The 18776-nt window shown below is 47.6% G+C and overlaps 1 protein-coding gene across 21 annotated transcripts in view; it reads left to right on the forward strand.

The window, feature by feature from the left end:
• CACNA1C (calcium channel, voltage-dependent, L type, alpha 1C subunit) overlaps window positions 1-18776 on the forward strand; it is a 659923-nt gene that overhangs the window by 519567 nt on the left and 121580 nt on the right. For all 21 annotated transcript variants that reach the window (XM_011931029.1, XM_011931041.1, XM_011931040.1 and 18 more), the window contains exons 11-13: window positions 2890-2916; window positions 12423-12583; window positions 13565-13790. In XM_011931029.1, coding sequence (XP_011786419.1) covers window positions 2890-2916; window positions 12423-12583; window positions 13565-13790 — 414 coding nt within the window. The remainder of the gene's footprint in view (window positions 1-2889; window positions 2917-12422; window positions 12584-13564; window positions 13791-18776) is intronic.

Here is an 18776-nt window from a genome sequence, read left to right on the forward strand (position 1 = left end):
CTTACGTTAAAGGCAAATTTGGGACAATTCAGGGAAATACTATTTTACACAGCAGGTAGTAAACATATGGCACTCATTCCTCTAAGAAGAGGGGAGAGGCTGAAAATATAAATAGCTCTCAAGAAGTTCAAATATTTCTCAGATAATGACAAATGCAAACTGAGTAACTAGGGAGGAAAAAGAGTATGGGGCTTGTCTCTAATTCTGAACCTGAAAAGCACAAAGGAAAATCATGGTCTCTCCGAAGGTTTCTCTTAGAGTCCTGGGTGGAGAAAGTATCTGGGGTCGCATGAACTTCAGTTCCCACCCACTGGAACTGTTCTGATGGTCTCGTGTTCCTTACCAGCCTTCTCTCCCTCCTCGCTCTTCTTCAAGAATCCGCTCAACCTGAGGTAGGAATTGTGCCTCATTGGAACGACGATGGTGGAGAAAGCCAGGCAGCCTTCTGAGTGCACTGTGCATAGGGAAACCAGAGCCCCCAGCTGTTCTCAGGGTTCTTTGGAGATTGTGACGATCAGTCGCAGGGCGGCACTGGCCACAGTGATCCGGCCTAGGATGTGGACCAGCACCGTGGCACCAAGGCACCCGGGCTCCTGGCTTGCGTCCTCTCACTGCAGGAGCACCTTTCCAGCCCAGAACCCTGGGCCACCTCCTGGGAGGCAGAGAGGTCCTAGCATTAATTCCAAGGTGTGCAAAGGGAGCAGGAAGAACCAAGGCGTTCAGATGTCACAGAGTTCCCACCTCAGCTCCCCACGGCCATGGAGTTTTCCTCGGTCTCCAGACAAACGCCGCTGAGCAGTGCCCTCCCCTTCTCCAGGAGAGGGGCCTGCCCGACATGGAACTCAGCCATTCGGCGGTTCCTTGTCAAAAGTGCCAGCCTTTAAAAGGGGATGAGGTTTTGGTCCCCGCGAACCTAAAATTCTGCTCACAATCCCAGAGAATAGCAACAATAGCAACAAAATCAGTCTTTAAGTGTGGTGCCCAGGCTTATCCATCCGGACCTGTCACAAAGCGGACAAGAAGGCTCTGTCCACTTCTTGCTCAGAATGTGCCCGGATGCCACAGAAGGACCCGCAGTCCACGACCATGCTTGAAGCAGGACCTCCTTTTCCAGCACCCCCAGCGCCAATCCTGCTTCCCAGGGTCATTCCCCTTGGAGACGAACACTCGGGGTTAGGTTTCCCCCAGAGAGGAGCGCTTCAGAGCCCACTTGCACTTGTGACCCGCTTGCACTGCGAGCAAGAGAACGCCTCATGGCAAAGGGCCGGTGGTCGTCATCAAGGGGCACCCCAGGCAGGACTACTGAGGTGTTTCTGAAAGAAGGCCTGGGGCCAGGCTAGGCTTGGAGTCAGAGTGACAAAGCTGAAGGCCGTGGTCACCCACTTGGGCTTATGGGTAACAGCAAGGGGAGACAACCACCCAAAAGCAGCCTGGGTGGTCTGGGGCTCAGCATGGGCCCGCTGGAGAAGAGAGCACCTGGGTTCCCCAGCACCCAGTTAGCAGCTGGGAAACATTTGTTTGCTGGTTAAACTGTGGCTGTAAATAACAGTGTTGCCCTGGGCTCCCAGTCCCCCTCCCACACACTGTTAACGTGTGATTAAGCCCTCCAGCCCTCACAGGCAGCCTATGGGGGTGGGATGAGGTTATTAGCTAACGGTTCGGAGCAGTAAAGGCACTTGGCTTTGATTCGCAGTGCCCCAGAGATATAATTATCTCATGCATGATGGCTTTGCCACCTGTCACATCTTCTGGCTTAATTTTTTTTAATAAGAAATAACGAGAGGGGCTGGCATTTTCTTGCTCTGCGACACAGCTTGCTGTGTGCCAGGCTGGGACATGGCAGGCCTGCGGCGGTCGCCTCCCAGACTGCCTTCTCGTGTTTCCTCCCCGTGCCTCTCCTTGTTGCTCCACCACCGTCTCCGTTGCCTTCTTCCTCTCTAACTTGCGTTCTATCCTTCTACTTGTCCACCTGAACATTGTCACCAACTGCACTATCCCCAGCGTTCGCGCCCTTCTCCTAGCACCAAAGCCAAGCTGACAGGTGCTTTCTAATTGCCTCCACTGCTTATATTCTCTCACTCTGTTTCTCTTTCTTTGGCTCAGCCTTCTCTCCTCCATACTTCTCTTTCACAGTCTCTCCCGCCTGCCCTCTTCTCCCAGCCTCCTGCCTCCCGTGCACTCTTCCCTACGTGAACTAGGGAGGCTCAGGACTTCCTTGAAGGTTCCACCTTTCCATGGAACCCCCTCCCTGTTCAGTGACCCTTCCAGGCAGCCACCCTCACGCCCACCCTGAGCTTCTGCCCAGAAGTCCCCAGGTCTTCAGGACTGCACGTGACTGTCAGCATCCTGGGTTTCTCCTCTGAATCTGGGGCTGGCTCCTTAGGCCCCCTCTGTAGCTCTTGGGTGGGGGCTGTTGTGTCCCCTCCATTTCTGGCTGGCTCATTTTGCTGGTCTTCCCTTCATAACCCCACTCTAGCTGGGCTCTGGCAGACAGCTGTGAGGTCTGTGCCGACCTGTTCTTGCCTGTGATTTTTTTCTGCTATTGGGGTCCTCTTGTCATCAGGAGAGGCCTTTTCTTCCTCTGCAGCTTTTCTCAGGATACAGCTCTTCCTAACCTGACCTCATAGAACTTCCTAGGCAGACCCTGAGGACCTGGTGCTCTCCCTCTACAGCAAGGATTGTCTATACTTAGAAGATGCTAGCTGGGCCAGACCTCAGTCTCCACATTCAAATACATAGTGTTCTTTCTCTCCCAAGATGTTCTAATTCACACCATGCCTCCTTCCAGGGCCCACACGAAGTTACCTGGGGAACATCAGATTTCCCTGGGACGGTTGAACATCTTTTTAATGCACGTGTGTTTGGTAACATTTCCTTTTTCTCTTTCAGCCACCGGATCTCCAAGTCAAAGTTCAGGTGAGTGAGACGCACACTGCTCTTCCTTCTACCACCAGCTCTGTCCTCAGCCACCCTGTTGGGTGGCCCAAGGTAATACCTACGAGTTGTCAGTAGGGTAAGGGGTATTCCTCCCAGGGGGTAACTACTTTCTGTATGGCCATTAAGAAAAAGCTTATGGCTCAGATCAGACAAGTAATCCAGTGGTTGACATTTGTTGAATGATCTTGGACCGTCCATCTCTTTGGCAGCAGTGTCGCTAGGAAGTTGTCAGACCAGATATGTTTTCCTCCCTTCTAAGATGAAGTCTGGTTAAAAGAAACATAAACTGAACCCTTGTTTCATTTTAACTGTCATGACCTACTTCCTATTTATAGAACATGGTGAGAGGTGAACTCGGGTGATGATGGAAAGCACATAGGATTATGACACCCATCTGTGTCACTGCTCTTGACAATGGCAGAACCTACAAAAGGACCCAGGGTCCTCAGCCCGCATCTGCCTCCCAGCCTCACTTCCTGCACTTCCGTGAAAATAACCTTTGTTCCTCCTACAGGGAACTTCTTGCAGTTATCCAAATGTTCCCTGTCCTGGTGCACGTTGGGGCCCTTGCATGGAGCCATTCCTCCACTTAAATCACCATGCCCCCAGGCCTTCATCTGGAGAACTCAGACTTCTGTTCAGACCCTCAGATGTTACTGCTTCCATGTTACTGCTTTCTCTCCCATTTCGCTGGGTCTGGAAAATACCTTCTGCAAGCTCCAGGGAGAGTTACTCAGCTCCCCCTTCCCTGGTGCTTTGCTGATGTCTGTCACAGCACTCAGCAGATCACACTCGGATTACGGGCTCACAGTCCCCTGCCCCCAGAGGCTCTGCCTGCATGCCTCACAGGGGTTACTTTCAGAGCACCCTGAGCTGGGAAAAAAGCCTGTATTTTCCAGTCCTAGTGAAAGCCTGTATTTCCTGTCCAGTGGTGAATGTCCGTACATGTGTGTTAAATGAAGTAGTGGACAGATGCGTGCAGGGAGAATGTGAATTCACTCCCACAAAGCGTGTATCTACCAAAAAATACTGGTTGTTTTTCATCATTGAGCTAATCTTGATTCCCTAGCCCTACCTACTACACGGCAGGAGCATAAAGACATTTTCGTCCAGCTGAGTAAATGTAGCCCAGTGCTGTATTTTAAACAGTCCCTTAAGATCAAGTGATTTGTCTCTCCGATTGCCTCTGTCCCAGCTCCTCTCTTAGATGGAGCTGGACACATGGGGGAGAGGGACTTTGCGATTCCAGGAAGCAGGGAGTGATGAGGGCTGGTCCTATGAGCCACATGAACCCTCTGGATGCTTGCTCATCTCTGCTGCATGGGGCTAGGCTGGACTGCTGTCTGAACTGGTACCCACTGAGGTCCATCTCGTTAGGGCATCCACTGCTGGAGTCCATGCCCTCTGCTTGCCTCTGGCCTTGAAATCTCCACCTCTGCCCTCTGACCCTTGAGTTCTGTTGGCCCACTGACTTTAGCACCTCTACACCTCAGCTGAGTACACGGACACTTCGAAGTCCCTGACGCTCTCTGAAGGAGCTGGGGGAGGCAGCAGCACTATGGCAGGCTCATTGGCCTACTGGTGTCCCATCACGCCCTCTGTAATAGCCAGGATAAGCTTCAAACCAAGGGCTGACCTCCGAGGGTCTGCCAAGACACTCCACCAGCCCCAGTGTCTCTGGGCCTCCCCATGGCCATCTGGGTGTTTCTAAAGCAACCCCCTGCCAACCTCTTGAGGTGTGGTGCCCAAGGGCTAAAAATTAAGTGAGGACCCTGGTGTCTGACTGTTGCTCCACTTCTGACACATTCTTTCTCTCCCATTTCACTAGGACTGGAAAATACAGGCTTTTTTCCCAGTTCCTCTTTCTCTCAAACCAAGACCTCGTCTACATAAAAAAATCTAGGGTCCGGCCCATCAGCTCTGGCTCTTATTACAGAGAAAGAGCTCCAGAAATATAAAAAAAAAATTCTCTCTCTCAGTAATGCTTGGCTCTTACTGCTTGATCTCCAGCATCTGGAGAAGTGGCTGGTACGTAACAAGGACCTCACAACTATTTGCTGAGTGAGTGAGTGAATTAATAAATGAATGATCTTGCCCCAGTAAGACAATAGACTTGACACAGATTCAAACAAAATATCTAATTTGACAGTCAAAGCTGAAAAAGCATGTTGTGCTTTAGCAGTTCCAAAGCCCCCACACAATAAGAGTCAAGGGATTAAAAATACACTTGAAAATATTTCCAAAATATCATTCTCACTTCATGCAAGTGGTTAAATCATAAATTAATAAATGAATGAATGAATGAATATGATCCAGAGGATGGAAGGGAAAATTGCATACTTGTGTCTCGAGTTAGAGATTGCCTGGAACACTCCGGCAACATCATTTTCATCCAGTGATCTATGGTGCAAGCTGTGCTTTTGAACAAGAGGGAAAGAGCTTTGGTGCCTGTAAACCTCTGGAGTCTCCCTTGGCCCTGAGGCTTTGCTGCGTGCTGGCCATTCGGCCCTGATCATCTGCCTCTGGGAAGGCCTTCTTCTTCTGCAGCCACCCCTCAACACACCACAGCAATGCAGACAGCAGATTTTGTTCTCCTAAAGGCTTGCAGCTAATAGGTTGGCATTATCATCGAAATTCATTTCTAGGTGAGGATCTTGAGGCTTTGAGAGGCCCAGGTCACAAGGCTCTAGTATGGCTGAGTCAGAACTCATACCCAGGGGCTCTGCTGCCAATCCCTGTGCCATCCTAGTGATGAGGTTCTGCCCAGGAATAGTAAACCCTGTTCCCGCGTAGCTAGTGTGTCCACAGAGTGTACAACTCTACAGCCATGCTATTCAATAGAAATATAATGCAAGCCACATATGTACTTGTAAAAATGTTCTAGTAGGCAGGTTAAAAAATAAAAAGAAACAGGAAATTTCTTTGATTTAAACCAGTGTCTCTAAAACATTACTATTTCAATCTGTAATTCATATAAAAAGTATCAATGAGATATTTTGCTTTCATGCTTTTGTGCTAAGTCTTTGAAATGCAGTGTGTTTTGCCAGTTCTGCACATCTCAGTCTGGACTGACCACGTTTCCCATGCACGGTAGCTGCATGTTGCTAGCGGCTGCCACACAAGGCCACATGGCCCTGGAGGTTTCACACATGAGCAGGTATCACCCAGCCGCTGTCTGATCTGGATTCAGCAGTTCACTGATGGTGTCTGCTTAGGGAATATCAAAGGCTACAAATAGATTGAAAATGCCACCAACATTTTGAAAGGATTCCTAATCATTTTCTCAAGTTAGGTGAAACAGTGTAACAATTACAGATAATGGAATTTGAGTCTCAAACTGGCCTATTCCATTTGCAAAACAGAATGATCCAAAGTCATGTTTCTTTAAAGGAAGTATAGGAATGGAACCTTTAGGGAAAATCTGGCCAGTTAATGGATTACAGCCATAGTATATTACAGTCATATAGAGTATTCCCTTGGTAATCCAGGTTTTCACTTAGAGGAATTAGTTAAAATAAGAGATTTGTGGCATCTGGAGCTCACTGTTCAGAATAGAATGTAAACAGTTAGGAAACAAATGATGCAGGAAGTCTTTTGCAACCTGAAGGGATTAATTAGACAAGTTGGAGCTTCTGGAGCTCAACTTTACGGAGTTCTGAAGTGAACCTCACGGGGTTCTAAAATTCGGAGGACTGGCTTGCCCAGTCTTCAGTGAAATGTGCTTCCAATGTTCTCTTCACTTCTGCCATACCAGCAGCAACAAGGCACAAATCCAAATTTGCCCCAATCTCTAATAGTCCTTCGTAAAGTTACTTATTTACAAGAGAATTAAACTTAATGATTTTCTGTGCTGTTTGTTATTGGTTCTGGTGGAAAAAAAAAAAAAAAATGGAAACTTACTCTAGCCACTAGAAGGAGCCTGCAGGACCCATCATTTTGATGTTGTCTACGATTCCAGAAGCCTGTCCACCATTGCGTATCAAGCAAACTATTTTAGGTATTTTAGGAGCACTGCCCTCTCCTCACCTCCACCCTGAGCCCTGGTTCACAAGAGCTCCGGGAATCTTCAGCCTTGTCTTCCAGAGGGAGGTGGTCCATTTGCGTAGAGTTCATCTCTGCTGCTCAACCATGCCATCAGCCAGGGGTTCTTGTGCAGGATGGACTGTGCTGAGTCCCGTGGGTCTGTAAGCAAGTGTAAGACACAGCCCCATTCCTTTGTGGGTCTTGTGAGCTCCGTGGAGAGGCAGGACCATACAAATAAAAGGTAACAGACAATACAAGGAAATGGTAAGTCATTTCCTCTGGGGACCCTTCTTGCCTATGGTGTCCCCTTTTGTGTGCTCCCTTGTGGACCCGCCCAGCACTTAGGCCCTGCTGTGACTGCTCACTTAGTGGTCTGTGTCTCCGGGTAGGTTTTACACAGAGGAGGCCTGTGAGCATCGTGCTAGCTGCTGGGTATCTGGGGCCCTTCCAGGGTCGGTGTTTAGTAACTATTTCTTTTTTTTTTTTTTTTTTTTTTTTTTTTTGAGAGAGTCTCGCTGTGTCGCCCAGGCTGGAGTGCAGTGGCCGGATCTCAGCTCACTGCAAGCTCCGCCTCCCGGGTTCACGCCATTCTCCTGCCTCAGCCTCCCAAGTAGCTGGGACTACAGGCTCCCACCACCTCGCCCGGCTAGTTTTTTGTATTTTTTAGTAGAGACGGGGTTTCACCGTGTTAGCCAGGATGGGATGGTCTCGATCTCCTGACCTCGTGATCCGCCCGTCTCGGCCTCCCAAAGTGCTGGGATTACAGGCTTGAGCCACCGCGCCCGGCCTAGTAACTATTTCTTGAATGTGTAACTAAAATGAGTAATGCAGACAGTAAGCAGTGAAGAGTACCAAGGCTGAGAAGACTAGAAGCATGCATCACGGAGAAGCTGGGACTCAGTGTGAGCCCCACAGGAGGGGCAGGACAGAGAGGATGGAGCAAAGGTGGAGTTTCCAGTAGCTGGGAGGACTTGCCGTGCAGCTGGACAGGCAAGAGGAGGGTCCAGTGTAGGGAGAAGGGCAGGCGGAGCTGGGGCTGCGAGAGCAGAAGTTTCCCCTGGGAATGCAGTGATCCCGAAGTTTAGAGACATAGATGAGACCCATTCGTAACCATCCCTCTCTCCTGTGTCTACATATGGAAGGTTCTATTTTTAGAGAAAATGACTTCCAGTTAGTGTGAAGGGAACATGAATAGCAGGCAAATTTCTCCTCCCTATTTTATCATTTAATTTCTGTATCCTCCATGCATATGTAAACACAAATAAATTTACACATTCTAATAAACCATTACATTTATTATACAGTAGGAAGTGTTGCCAGGAAACCAGTTGTCAAGCAAAGCTATATTTTGAAGAGTGGGAGGTGTATAATTATCTTTAAATACTTTCTCTGGGTAGTAATTACCCCACCCCCACCCCAGCCCAAATCCATGTGACTCTCCCAAATGGGTCTGCTCAGGAGCACCCCAGTTTAAAGGGACACCGTCCTGTCGGCTCCAGCCACTCCTCAGCAGTCTCTGCAGAGCAGCCCCAGACCCATGGGACGGGCCTGACCACCCAGCACCCATACCCACTACCCCCAACCATGAGGAAAGAGGGGCATAATCAAGTTCTCATATTAAACCCACTCTAAGACAGCTCTGCATACCGTAAAGAAAGCAACCTTGATTGCCTTGGACTCTGAATAACAATTATCAGTGATTTCTGGAACTTGAGATTGTATCTATTTAAAACATGTTCTTTGCAAACTTCACTGTCAGCTGTTTAAGATCAGATATGAGTTTGTCCTGAAAATTCATTTTTTAGGGGAAAAAACTACTTGCCAAATTTCAGTACAATATTAATAATCACAATCACAGGAAGGAAGCAGTGGCATGCCCTGCAAGATAAGACTGTTTAGTATCAAGATCTGGCAAACGGCAGAGGTCTCCTCTCAAGAGGACCCTGTGGGACTCATTGTCCCATTCCTTTGTCCCTCCATCCACCCCCCACCATCCTCCCTCGGATCCAGGGCAGTATGTCCGGGGGTGCAAGAATCCCAAAGTGCACTTAGAAATCATAACTTTTTAAATTGTTAATGACTGTGGCCACTAATAGGTGTATATATTTATGGGGTGCATGTGACGTTTCGATCCAGGTGTAAAATGTGTAAAAATCAAACCGGGGTTATTGGGGTATTCCTCACGTCATGCACTTATCATTTCTTTGCATTAGGAACATTCCAATTCCACTCTTTTAGTTATTTTAAAATATACAATAAATTATGACTGTAGTCACCATCCTTCTCTCCTATGTTGTATGATCAAATATTACATCGTATTTATTCTATTTAACTATATTTTTTCACCTATTTACCATCTCTACTACCCTTTCCAGCGTCTGGTAACCATCATTCTACTCTCGGTATCCATGAGTTCAAATGCTTTAATTTTTAGCTCCCACCTGTGAGTGAGAATATCACAATTTGTCTTTCTGTCCCTGGCTTATTTCACTTAATATAATGGCCTCCAGTTCCATCCATGTTGTTGCAAATGACAGAGTTTCATTCTTTTTTATAGCTGAACAATATTCCAGTGTGTGCACGTACCGCATTTCCTCCATTCATCTGCTGATGGACGCTTCGGTTGATTCTGTATCCTGGCTATTGTAAATAGTGCTGTAGTGAACATAGGAGTGCAGATATCTCTTCAGTATACAGATTGGAAACCATATTTCACACCTGGTGACCTGCTTCCCTGTGTAGTGGATTTTCCCCCAAGTGGTAGACAAGTGTCCCATGTAAGGTGTGGCCCTCACTGGAGATGGCCTTCAAGCCAGAGCAGAAGACTGCTCGGATTAATCCTTTCTCCCCTCCCTGCTCCTCAGGCCAAAAACTAAGTTCTCCCTGCAGTCCTGAGGAAAGAGTGCCCTTCTTAGATTACTCTTCATTCTCCTAACCTCATCCTAGATTTAGCAAAGGCTTGGTAACAGGATTTTCTGCAGACCATCGATAGAAAAATGACAGAATAGAAAGGTGGATGAAGTCAGGCTACTCCAAGAGGCAATTTTGAGGGGGGTGGGTGCAGGGATCCATAACAGCTGAGGTCCACATCCTGGAACCTTGGAACACTAGTTGTCCCTAGCATCTTGGAGTTTGCTGATGTTTGGAGGGGCTTCTGCTCTGGAAGCAGAGGACCAAGGCTGAGGGCAGTGCACACAGCACAGAACTGTCCCTGCCCCCTGGGGCACACCCACGTATGGTGCTGCTACGTGCCCAGGGGCTGGAAAGGAATAGGCCATTCACAGACCAGCAGGTTCACACAGATAGGACTTGCTGTTCTACCACCAGCATAACCTGACCCAAGAGGTGAGGCTGAGGCTTGATGGTCATCTCTGGTAGGAGGACTGGAGAAATGGACTCATGCCATGGACTCTGATTTAGAATAGAGGACCTCAGTTCAGCTTCCTCATGCTGAACTGGAGGGCCAGTTTTCACATCCAGACTTAGTATGCCACAGACACACACACACACACCCCGGAAACGAAGTTTTATGTAAAAAGTATTTTCCTTACTGCTTACTTTAAAAAGCAGTTTTCTTATGATATGATAGGCATTGTGATATTTTCCACTCTATTCCTTTATTCAGTGCCAGGTATGCCCTCAATAGATTTCATGACCCACTAATGGGCTGCGGTGTGAGGTTTGAAATCTCTGCCCTGAGGCAGATTCTGCATGCTTATTTAGAGGAATGTCTGTCTAGACTAGAGAGATTCATAGAAAGGAGATCATTTTATGGAAGAATACAGATATTCATGGACTTTATCACCAGGATTCTACTTTATTTCTCCTCCTGCCTTCATTACCCAAGCAGGAGCTGCGTCTTCTATGCCTGGTGGGTCTGCATACAAGCCCTACAGGTGCCCCAAAGTCATGTGCAGAGCTAAGCACCCCATACTTCTCATAGCTGACCCCTCTGCCTGGAGCTCAACTCCCCCTCCTCTGGCCCTCCTCTGTGCCGCTCTCCCAAATCTCCCCAGCTAAAAATGTTGGCAGTCCCTTCCATACCTGTCTCTCTTATTCTGCACATCCACTCATCTCAAGGGCTTGTTGATTCTGCCTCCAGAATTGCTGCCAGCTCCGTGTTGTCTTTGCCATTAATAAATCTATTGCCTTCATCATCTCTAACCTGGAGAACAGGAAGAGAATTCCTCATACTCTCCCTGGTCTGGAAGGTGACAGGGGGGCTGTTTTTGGGGGGTGTTCCAATCCAACCTGATCATGTCCTTTCCCCTCCCCAAGCCCTCAGCATGGCCCCTGCAGTCTCCTCCTCAGCACCTCTTCAGCTGTGGTTCCTCGCTCCTTGCGCACTGCAGCCATTTATTAACCATGTCGTCTACTGAATTCAACCAAATAGAGCTGTGTATGTTCTCTGTATCAGGAAAATGAAAAGGCCTCCACCATAGAATCTTAAAAGGTGTTTCTTTAGGATCATCTTAGCCAATGGTTCTCAACCATCATTACACAGTAGAACCACCTGGGGAACCTTAACAATACCTCGAGAATCAGACTTAATTGGTTTGGTGTTGGGGCTTGCAGACCAGTGGGGTTCTGGGGAGGGTTCCCTAGGTAATTCTGTGTGGAGCCAGGTTTGAGAATCACTGACAAAGGCCCCTGAACCAAGATACTGGGAACAGTCCACGGAGCACGAATGAGCTTCGAGGGGTCTGTGTGCTGCATGGGCTCACGTGGAAAGGTGTGTGTGTGGGTGTGTGCCCATGTTTCTGAAAGGCAGATCTAAACACTGATCAGATTCTGGAAAGATTCTTAACCCAGAAAAACAAAGAGCCTGTGCTCCAGATGAACCCCTTCTGCCATGTGGATGCAGCACGCAGAGTCAGGGCCAGGAGGCTGGGCAGAAAACCACGCCTGGCTCTGCCCGCTGTGGTACCGGTCGAGGTACAGAGCCTCCCCGGCCCTTAGTTTTCTCCTCCACAAAAATCAGGACGATGCATGTTTTGCAGAGTTACTGAAAGAATTGGAGAGAAGGCATGAGAAGTGCCCGATGTGGTACTGGGCCTCTCCACCACTGTTACTAAGAACGCTCTTATTGCTTGCAACACTGTTTCTAAGAATGCCGTTTTACAAAAATTTTTTTAAAAACTTCCATTTATTAAGCACCTTCAACTTCAAAACAGCCAGATGCATTAAAAGGTATTTGATCCGTCCCCACAATAACCCCATAAGGTTGGCCCTCTTCCTGTTTCACAGATGGGAGAACTAAAGCTTGGAGGAGTTCAGGGGCATCCCCAAGGTGGCAGGGCCTGGTTAGCTGGGTGAGAAGCTGGGCTCCTTGCCACCAGGTTGGGCTGTTCTAGCAAGGCCGGGTCAGTGAGAGGTGAGAAGAGCCACAGGGCTGCATCTTGGGTTGGAGGAAAGCTGAATTCACAGGCATCCCCACCCTTCTCTCCTTGTCCCCTTTCCAGCCGCTACTGGCGCCGGTGGAACCGGTTCTGCAGAAGAAAGTGCCGTGCCGCAGTCAAGTCTAATGTCTTCTACTGGCTGGTGATTTTCCTGGTGTTCCTCAACACGCTCACCATTGCCTCTGAGCACTACAACCAGCCCCACTGGCTCACAGAAGTCCAAGGTGAGCAGCGGCCCCAGCTCTGCCCTGGTTTCCTCCTGGTAACTCAGCCCCAAGGCCCAGGAGAGGGCATAACCACAGGCAGAAAGTAGATGGGAAAGCAGCCAGTGGTCGGGGCTCTGGGCAGGTGCTGGAGATAACGAGGGCCTAGCAGTTCTAAAGCCCCACAATAAAATGCACTACCTTGTTAAAAACAGATACCGCTTCCCTGACTGGGCCCACACCATCAGCCTGCCCCAAAGTCACTGTTGTGCCCGGTGATGAGGAAAGGGGCTGCAGCTTGTTTGCCTGTCTCAGACCCCCGGCTGCCAACTTCCCAGCACGGATTTTAAATACCTGGGGGCCTTCCTGCAGCCCCGAGGTGGCCTTAACCAGAACATGTGAGGATGGAATGAGCAAAAAGGCAGAGAAGAGAATAGGGCCTGAGCACAAGGAACTGTCTTCAATGGGTCGTTCATTCTCATTAGCCTTCCTTGGGCCCCTAGACGAGGGTCCTGCTAGCCAGGCCTCATCATCATTGCTGGGCAGTCAAGAAGACCTGGCCCCATCCTCCACAGCTGCATTCCAGAGTCCTGGGAGGCAGGGGGTCTGGTGGTGGAGAAGTCAGACTCAGACAGTGCAGCTCCAACTGTCAGCCGTTTGGCCTGCAGATTACTCACGTCTTTGAACCTCCTTTCTCATCTCTGAAAATGGGCATGACGATGGTGGTGCCATCTCCACAGGCCTGCTATGAGGAGTAGAGCTTGTGTGTGCTGAGCCTATGGTGCATGGGAGATACTCAGTAAATGTCTGTTATGATTATGACGAGAGAAGCCTTTCCTGTTGACTTGGCCCTAACTGTTCTGTTTTGGCCAAGGTGGATGGCAGCAGTGTCATGGGGGATCTTTTTTCCAGTGGAGATAATTACTATATTTCCTTTCCCTGCCTCCCTCTCTGCCCTCCTCTGGCCCTGCTCGGATCTCATCCCTCTCCTGGGCCTGCCAGACACGGCGAACAAGGCCCTGCTGGCCCTGTTCACGGCAGAGATGCTCCTGAAGATGTACAGCCTGGGCCTGCAGGCCTACTTCGTGTCCCTCTTCAACCGCTTTGACTGCTTCGTCGTGTGTGGCGGCATCCTGGAGACCATCCTGGTGGAGACCAAGATCATGTCCCCCCTGGGCATCTCCGTGCTCAGATGTGTCCGGTTGCTGAGGATATTCAAGATCACGAGGTACCGGGCATCTCCTCTCACTTTGGAGAGGGGACTCAGGGGGAAGTTCTTCCAGAGGGCAAGGGAGGTGGCAAGGCCGGGGTGGGAGCGGGGCTGTTCTTCCTCAAAGGGGTGTCTCTGAAGTTCACATACCATGGGGGGAGTTTGTGTTCATTTAGATGGCACATCATTTGGAAATTCCTCTGGCTGCTAATACCAGAGACTCAACTCAGTAGTGTAAGCAAGCTAGGGACTTATTCAGCCACGGAAAGAAAGTCCAGAGGCAGCTAGCTGAGGTGGCTTCCAGAAAAGGGTCAGGGACGCAGTCTCTTCGCCTGTGCTTCACCAGCCGTGGTGCTGATTCCTCTCCAGGGTCATAAGTTGGCTTCTGGAGACTGAGCCGTCACATTCAAATTGGAGGTGGGAAGAATAGAAAGGAGCAAAAGAGCTGACCACCCTGGCCGAGTCAGCCTCTCCACTCCCAGAAGTCACTCCCAGACACACCCATTAGGACTGCTGCTGTCGAAAACCCTGAAAATCCTAGGGGTTGGCAATGACATGGAGAAATTGGAGCCTTTGTGCACGGTGGGTGGGAGTGTAAAATGCAGCCACTGTGGGGAATGGTATGATGGTTCCTAGAAACATTAACAATAGAATGACCCTCTCATCCATCAATTCCACTTCTGGGTGTATGCCCAAAATAATTGAAATAGGGTCTCAAAGAGATATTTGCACACCCAACTGCCTTAGACAGATGAATGTATTTTTAAAATGTGGTCTGTACATACAGTGCAGTATTATTCAGTCTTAAAAAGGAAGGAAATCCTGACACATGCTACAAAGTAGATGAAACTTAAGGACATTATGCTAAGTGAAATAAGCCAGTCACAGAAAGACAAATATTGTGTGATTCCATTTATACACGGATCTTAGAGTAGTCAGATTCATAGAGACAGAAAGCAGAATGGTGGGCACCCAGGGCTGCAGGGAGGGAGCAGTGGGGAGTCCGTGTTTAATGGGTGCAGAGCTTCGGTTCTGCAAGGTGAGAAGGGTTCTGGAGGTGGAGGGTGGTCGTGGTTTCACAAGCGTGTGAACGTATTTAGCAGTACTGAATTCTACAGTAAAAAAAAAAAAAAAAAAAAAAGGTTAAGATGGTAAATTTTATGTCTATTTTAACACAATGAAACAAATTGGAAGAAATCTTCCAGAAATTTCAGCAAGGGCTTCTGTTCTTGGGCACCTGAGCTATTAGGGAGGCTGAGAAATGTAGTCTTCTAGCAGGACAAGTTCTGCTGAAAATGTGATCAAGATCCAGCCACTGTAAAGGGCTGTGGACACTGCACTGCAGATGGCATTCACCCTCTGTCCACATGGCCACCCCTCCATATATCAGTCCAGCACCTACCCACAGCGGGCCATCTCCCTCACTGTCTAGGCCAAGCAGTGACTCTCATGATGAGGACAGGGCTGAGGGGCACCATTCTCTAGGACAATGGTTTTCACCTGACTTGTGACCACTGGGAGTGGTGGAATCAATTTGTTGGATCACAACCATCATTTTAAAACAGCTCTACTGAAATATAATTCATACTCCATATATTTACCCCTTAAATGTGTGATTTAATTGTTTTTTATATTAGCAGTTATGCAACCATCACCACGTTCTAGTTGTAGAATATTTTCATCACCCCAGAAAGAAACTCCATACCCAGTCCACACTCCACGTTTCCCCCATCTTCCCTCCCAGAACCAAATTCACTTTATGTCTCTACAGAGTTGCCTATTTTGGACCATTCATATGCGTGAAATCTTATAATATGTGTTTTTGTGATGGCCTCTTTGACTTAGCATAACGTTTTCAAGGGCCATACATATAGCATAGATCAGTACTTTGTTTCCTTTTATGGTGAATAATACTCCGTTGATGGATATACTACATTTTGGTTATTCATTTGTCAGTGATGGACATTTGGTGGTTACTATGTTTTGGCTCCTATGAATAATGCTGCTATGAACATTCATGTTCAAGTCTTTCTATAGATGTACACTTTTGTTTTTCTTGGATACATACCTCGGAGTGGAATTTCTAGATTATTTGGTAACAATATGTTTAAAATTTTGAGGAACTGTCAAACTGTTTTCCAAAGAGACTAAAGCATCTTACATTTCCATCAGCAATGTATAAGGGTTCCAATTTCTTCACATTCTCTCAAGCATCATTTTTAAAGAAAGAATGAAATAGAATAGAAAAACATCAGAGGGTCGGCCGGGCGCGGTGGCTCAAGCCTGTAATCCCAGCACTTTGGGAGGCCAAGGTGGGCGGACCACGAGGTCAGGAGATCGAGACCATCCTGGCCAATACCATGAAACCCCGTCTCTACTAAAAAGAAAATACAAAAAAAAAATTAGCCAGGCGTGGCGGCGGGTGCCTGTAGTCCCAGCTACTCGGGAGGCTGAGGCAGGAGAATGGCGTGAACCCACGAGGCAGAGCTTGCAGTGAGCCAAGATCGTGCCACTGCACTCCAGCCTGGGAAACAGAGCAAGACTCTGTCTCAAAAAAAAAAAGTTGAAATACAGACTTGACTTGCAGTATAATATACATTTCTTAATGTGCATTATGGTCAACCTTAGAAGACAGACAGGAAACAGTTGGAAGGAATTTTCAGCCTGTGCCCCTCAAAGGTACAAGTCCCTTGTCCTTAAAATTCTGCTTTGGGAGCTCCCAAAATCTCTGCTTTGGGGAAGCTTTGATAACAGGAGCTCTAAAACCATCAGCTGGATTGTGATGGGTGAAAAGGGATGGAGGTTGATGTCTTCTGCTCAGGATCTGGAGCTGATGGCACCTTGCTCAGAGCATGTTTCTGAACTTGGCTAAGTGAGACCTGGAAAGTGTCCCTAGGTATTACTCTTGTCGTCACAATTCTCTTGGCAGCCACCCAGAGCATGGTCACATGGTGTTGTGGACGGTCCAGGGAGGCAGGCATTTAAAGTGTTTGATTTAGTGCACAGAAAGGACTCAATATGCAGAAGCTTTTATTATTAATCTAATATTATGACTGCTATTATTAGAAGGAAGAAGGAGAAGAGAGTTAATAGTGACCTACATATTTACATACTCTTATTCTTACTTATTTACCCACCATGTATATACTGTGTATTGAGCTCGGAGAGATGGCAAAAATGAAACAATAAGGTGTATGGCATGAACTAAACCCAGGAGAAGTGTATAGTCTGGTTGGGGAGATGGAGTTTGTGCACATGAAGAGATTAAAGGAAAATCTAAGACAGAATATAATGAGCTGGCAAAGTGTGGTGGGTGTGGGAATTACCGCTGTGAGAAATTGGGAGCAGGAGGTAGCTCCTGGAGAAGGTTGAATCTCAGATGAGGGACTTAACGGATATGCACGATTAAAATCCAGAAGTTTAATGCTCCTAAGCAACAGCCTTCTTTCCCTCTCTGACCCCATCGAAAGAGAGCTCTTCCTAAGTGTCCTGAATATGTTGGCATTACAGAAAGTCCTTGGTTTACAGTAAAAGTGGTAGAAATCCTTATAACAGCAATGATTACCATGCACCAGTGCTTACTCTGTGCCAGACAGGGTGAGCCAGAGGCCTGCGAATGTTAGCTTGAGTCATCCTCCCAACTACCTACTTGAGGATGAGGGTAGGCTGCTACTCTTCTTATTCCCATTTTGCAGATGAGAAAACTGAGGCTTAGAGAGTTGTCAGTTGCCCAGGGTCACAAAACTGCTCAGAGGTAACACTGGGATTAAAAGGCAAGGCAGGTCAGTGGGTCTGACTTGAGGTGCTGTGCTCCTAACCACTGCTGTGCACCGCAGAGCTGAGAGCTGACCTGTCTTCTTGTCTAGTTCCCTGAGACAGGACTTAAAGGATCTTTATGCCCTAGTTCTTGTTAGATAATTGCCGATTCTACTTGCTCCTCCTGGGGTCTGGTAAAAGCTATTTTTAACTTGGAGTTTTCAATGCCTCTTAAATAATTCTCAAAAGTCCCTGTTTTGGGTTTTATATATATATATTTCTATAGAAAAGAAATCTTGCTGCTATATGTTGTTATGACATCTTGAAAAGATTTAACATTCATTCTATTTTTAATCACCAATTTATTTCTAATCTGAAGATATTGCCAAGAAACCATTTTTCAAAATCTATCTTAATCAGAGAGCTTCCTGTAGTCCCTCTACAAGAAAGAGTAGTAGTAGTATCAGATCTCTATGAAGTGTATAAACAGAAAATAAATCCTTGTCTAATTGAAAGTGACTTTGGCAAAGGCCGTCATCTTCCTATTTTCAAGTCTCCAAAGCCTCTGGGGGTTTTTGGAAAGCAACAAAGAGACTAATGAGGTTGGGAAATCCCATAAGCCTGTCTCCAGCCCCAGCCTTGGGACTGGGTGACAGTGACCAAGAAAAATGCCTAAAATATGGGCTAGGAGTAGACATTGTGGTCCCTTCAGCTGAACCTTGAAATGAGTCATCTGTGCACGGTCCTGCCATCAGACAAGTGTATGCGTTCTTCTTCTTTTAAAATATCTTGGAAAATACTGCAACGTCTTGCTGCTACTCTTATGTAGAAGAAATTTCTTCTTCTTTTTTTGATTTTTACAATGTAGTCTGAACTAGTGATTGCAATTCTTAAACTTAGCTGAACCCATGAAGGAGCTCATTAAGGAGCTCATCTCTAGAGATTTTGGCCAGCAACTCCTGGAGAGTTCCATGCTTGTGGTCCAATGACCGACCTCACTTGAAGAACCACTGGCCTAATTTCCTACTGCTGCTCTTGGTCTGCTTTCTTCTAAAATACTGCTCTTCATGTGCATTTAGAAAACTTTATTATTATTCCTCCTCCTCCATTTCCTCCTTCTCCTCCTCTTCCTCCTCTTCCTCTTCTTCCTCTTCCTCCTCCTCCTCCTTCTGCTCCTCCTCCTTCTCCTCTTCCTCCTTTCCTCCTCCTTCTCCTCTGCCTCCTCTTTTTCCTCCTCCTCCTCCTCTT

This window comes from Colobus angolensis, unplaced genomic scaffold (genome assembly GCF_000951035.1).
Source record: "Colobus angolensis palliatus isolate OR3802 unplaced genomic scaffold, Cang.pa_1.0 Scaffold89, whole genome shotgun sequence".
Lineage (NCBI taxonomy): Eukaryota > Metazoa > Chordata > Mammalia > Primates > Cercopithecidae > Colobus > Colobus angolensis.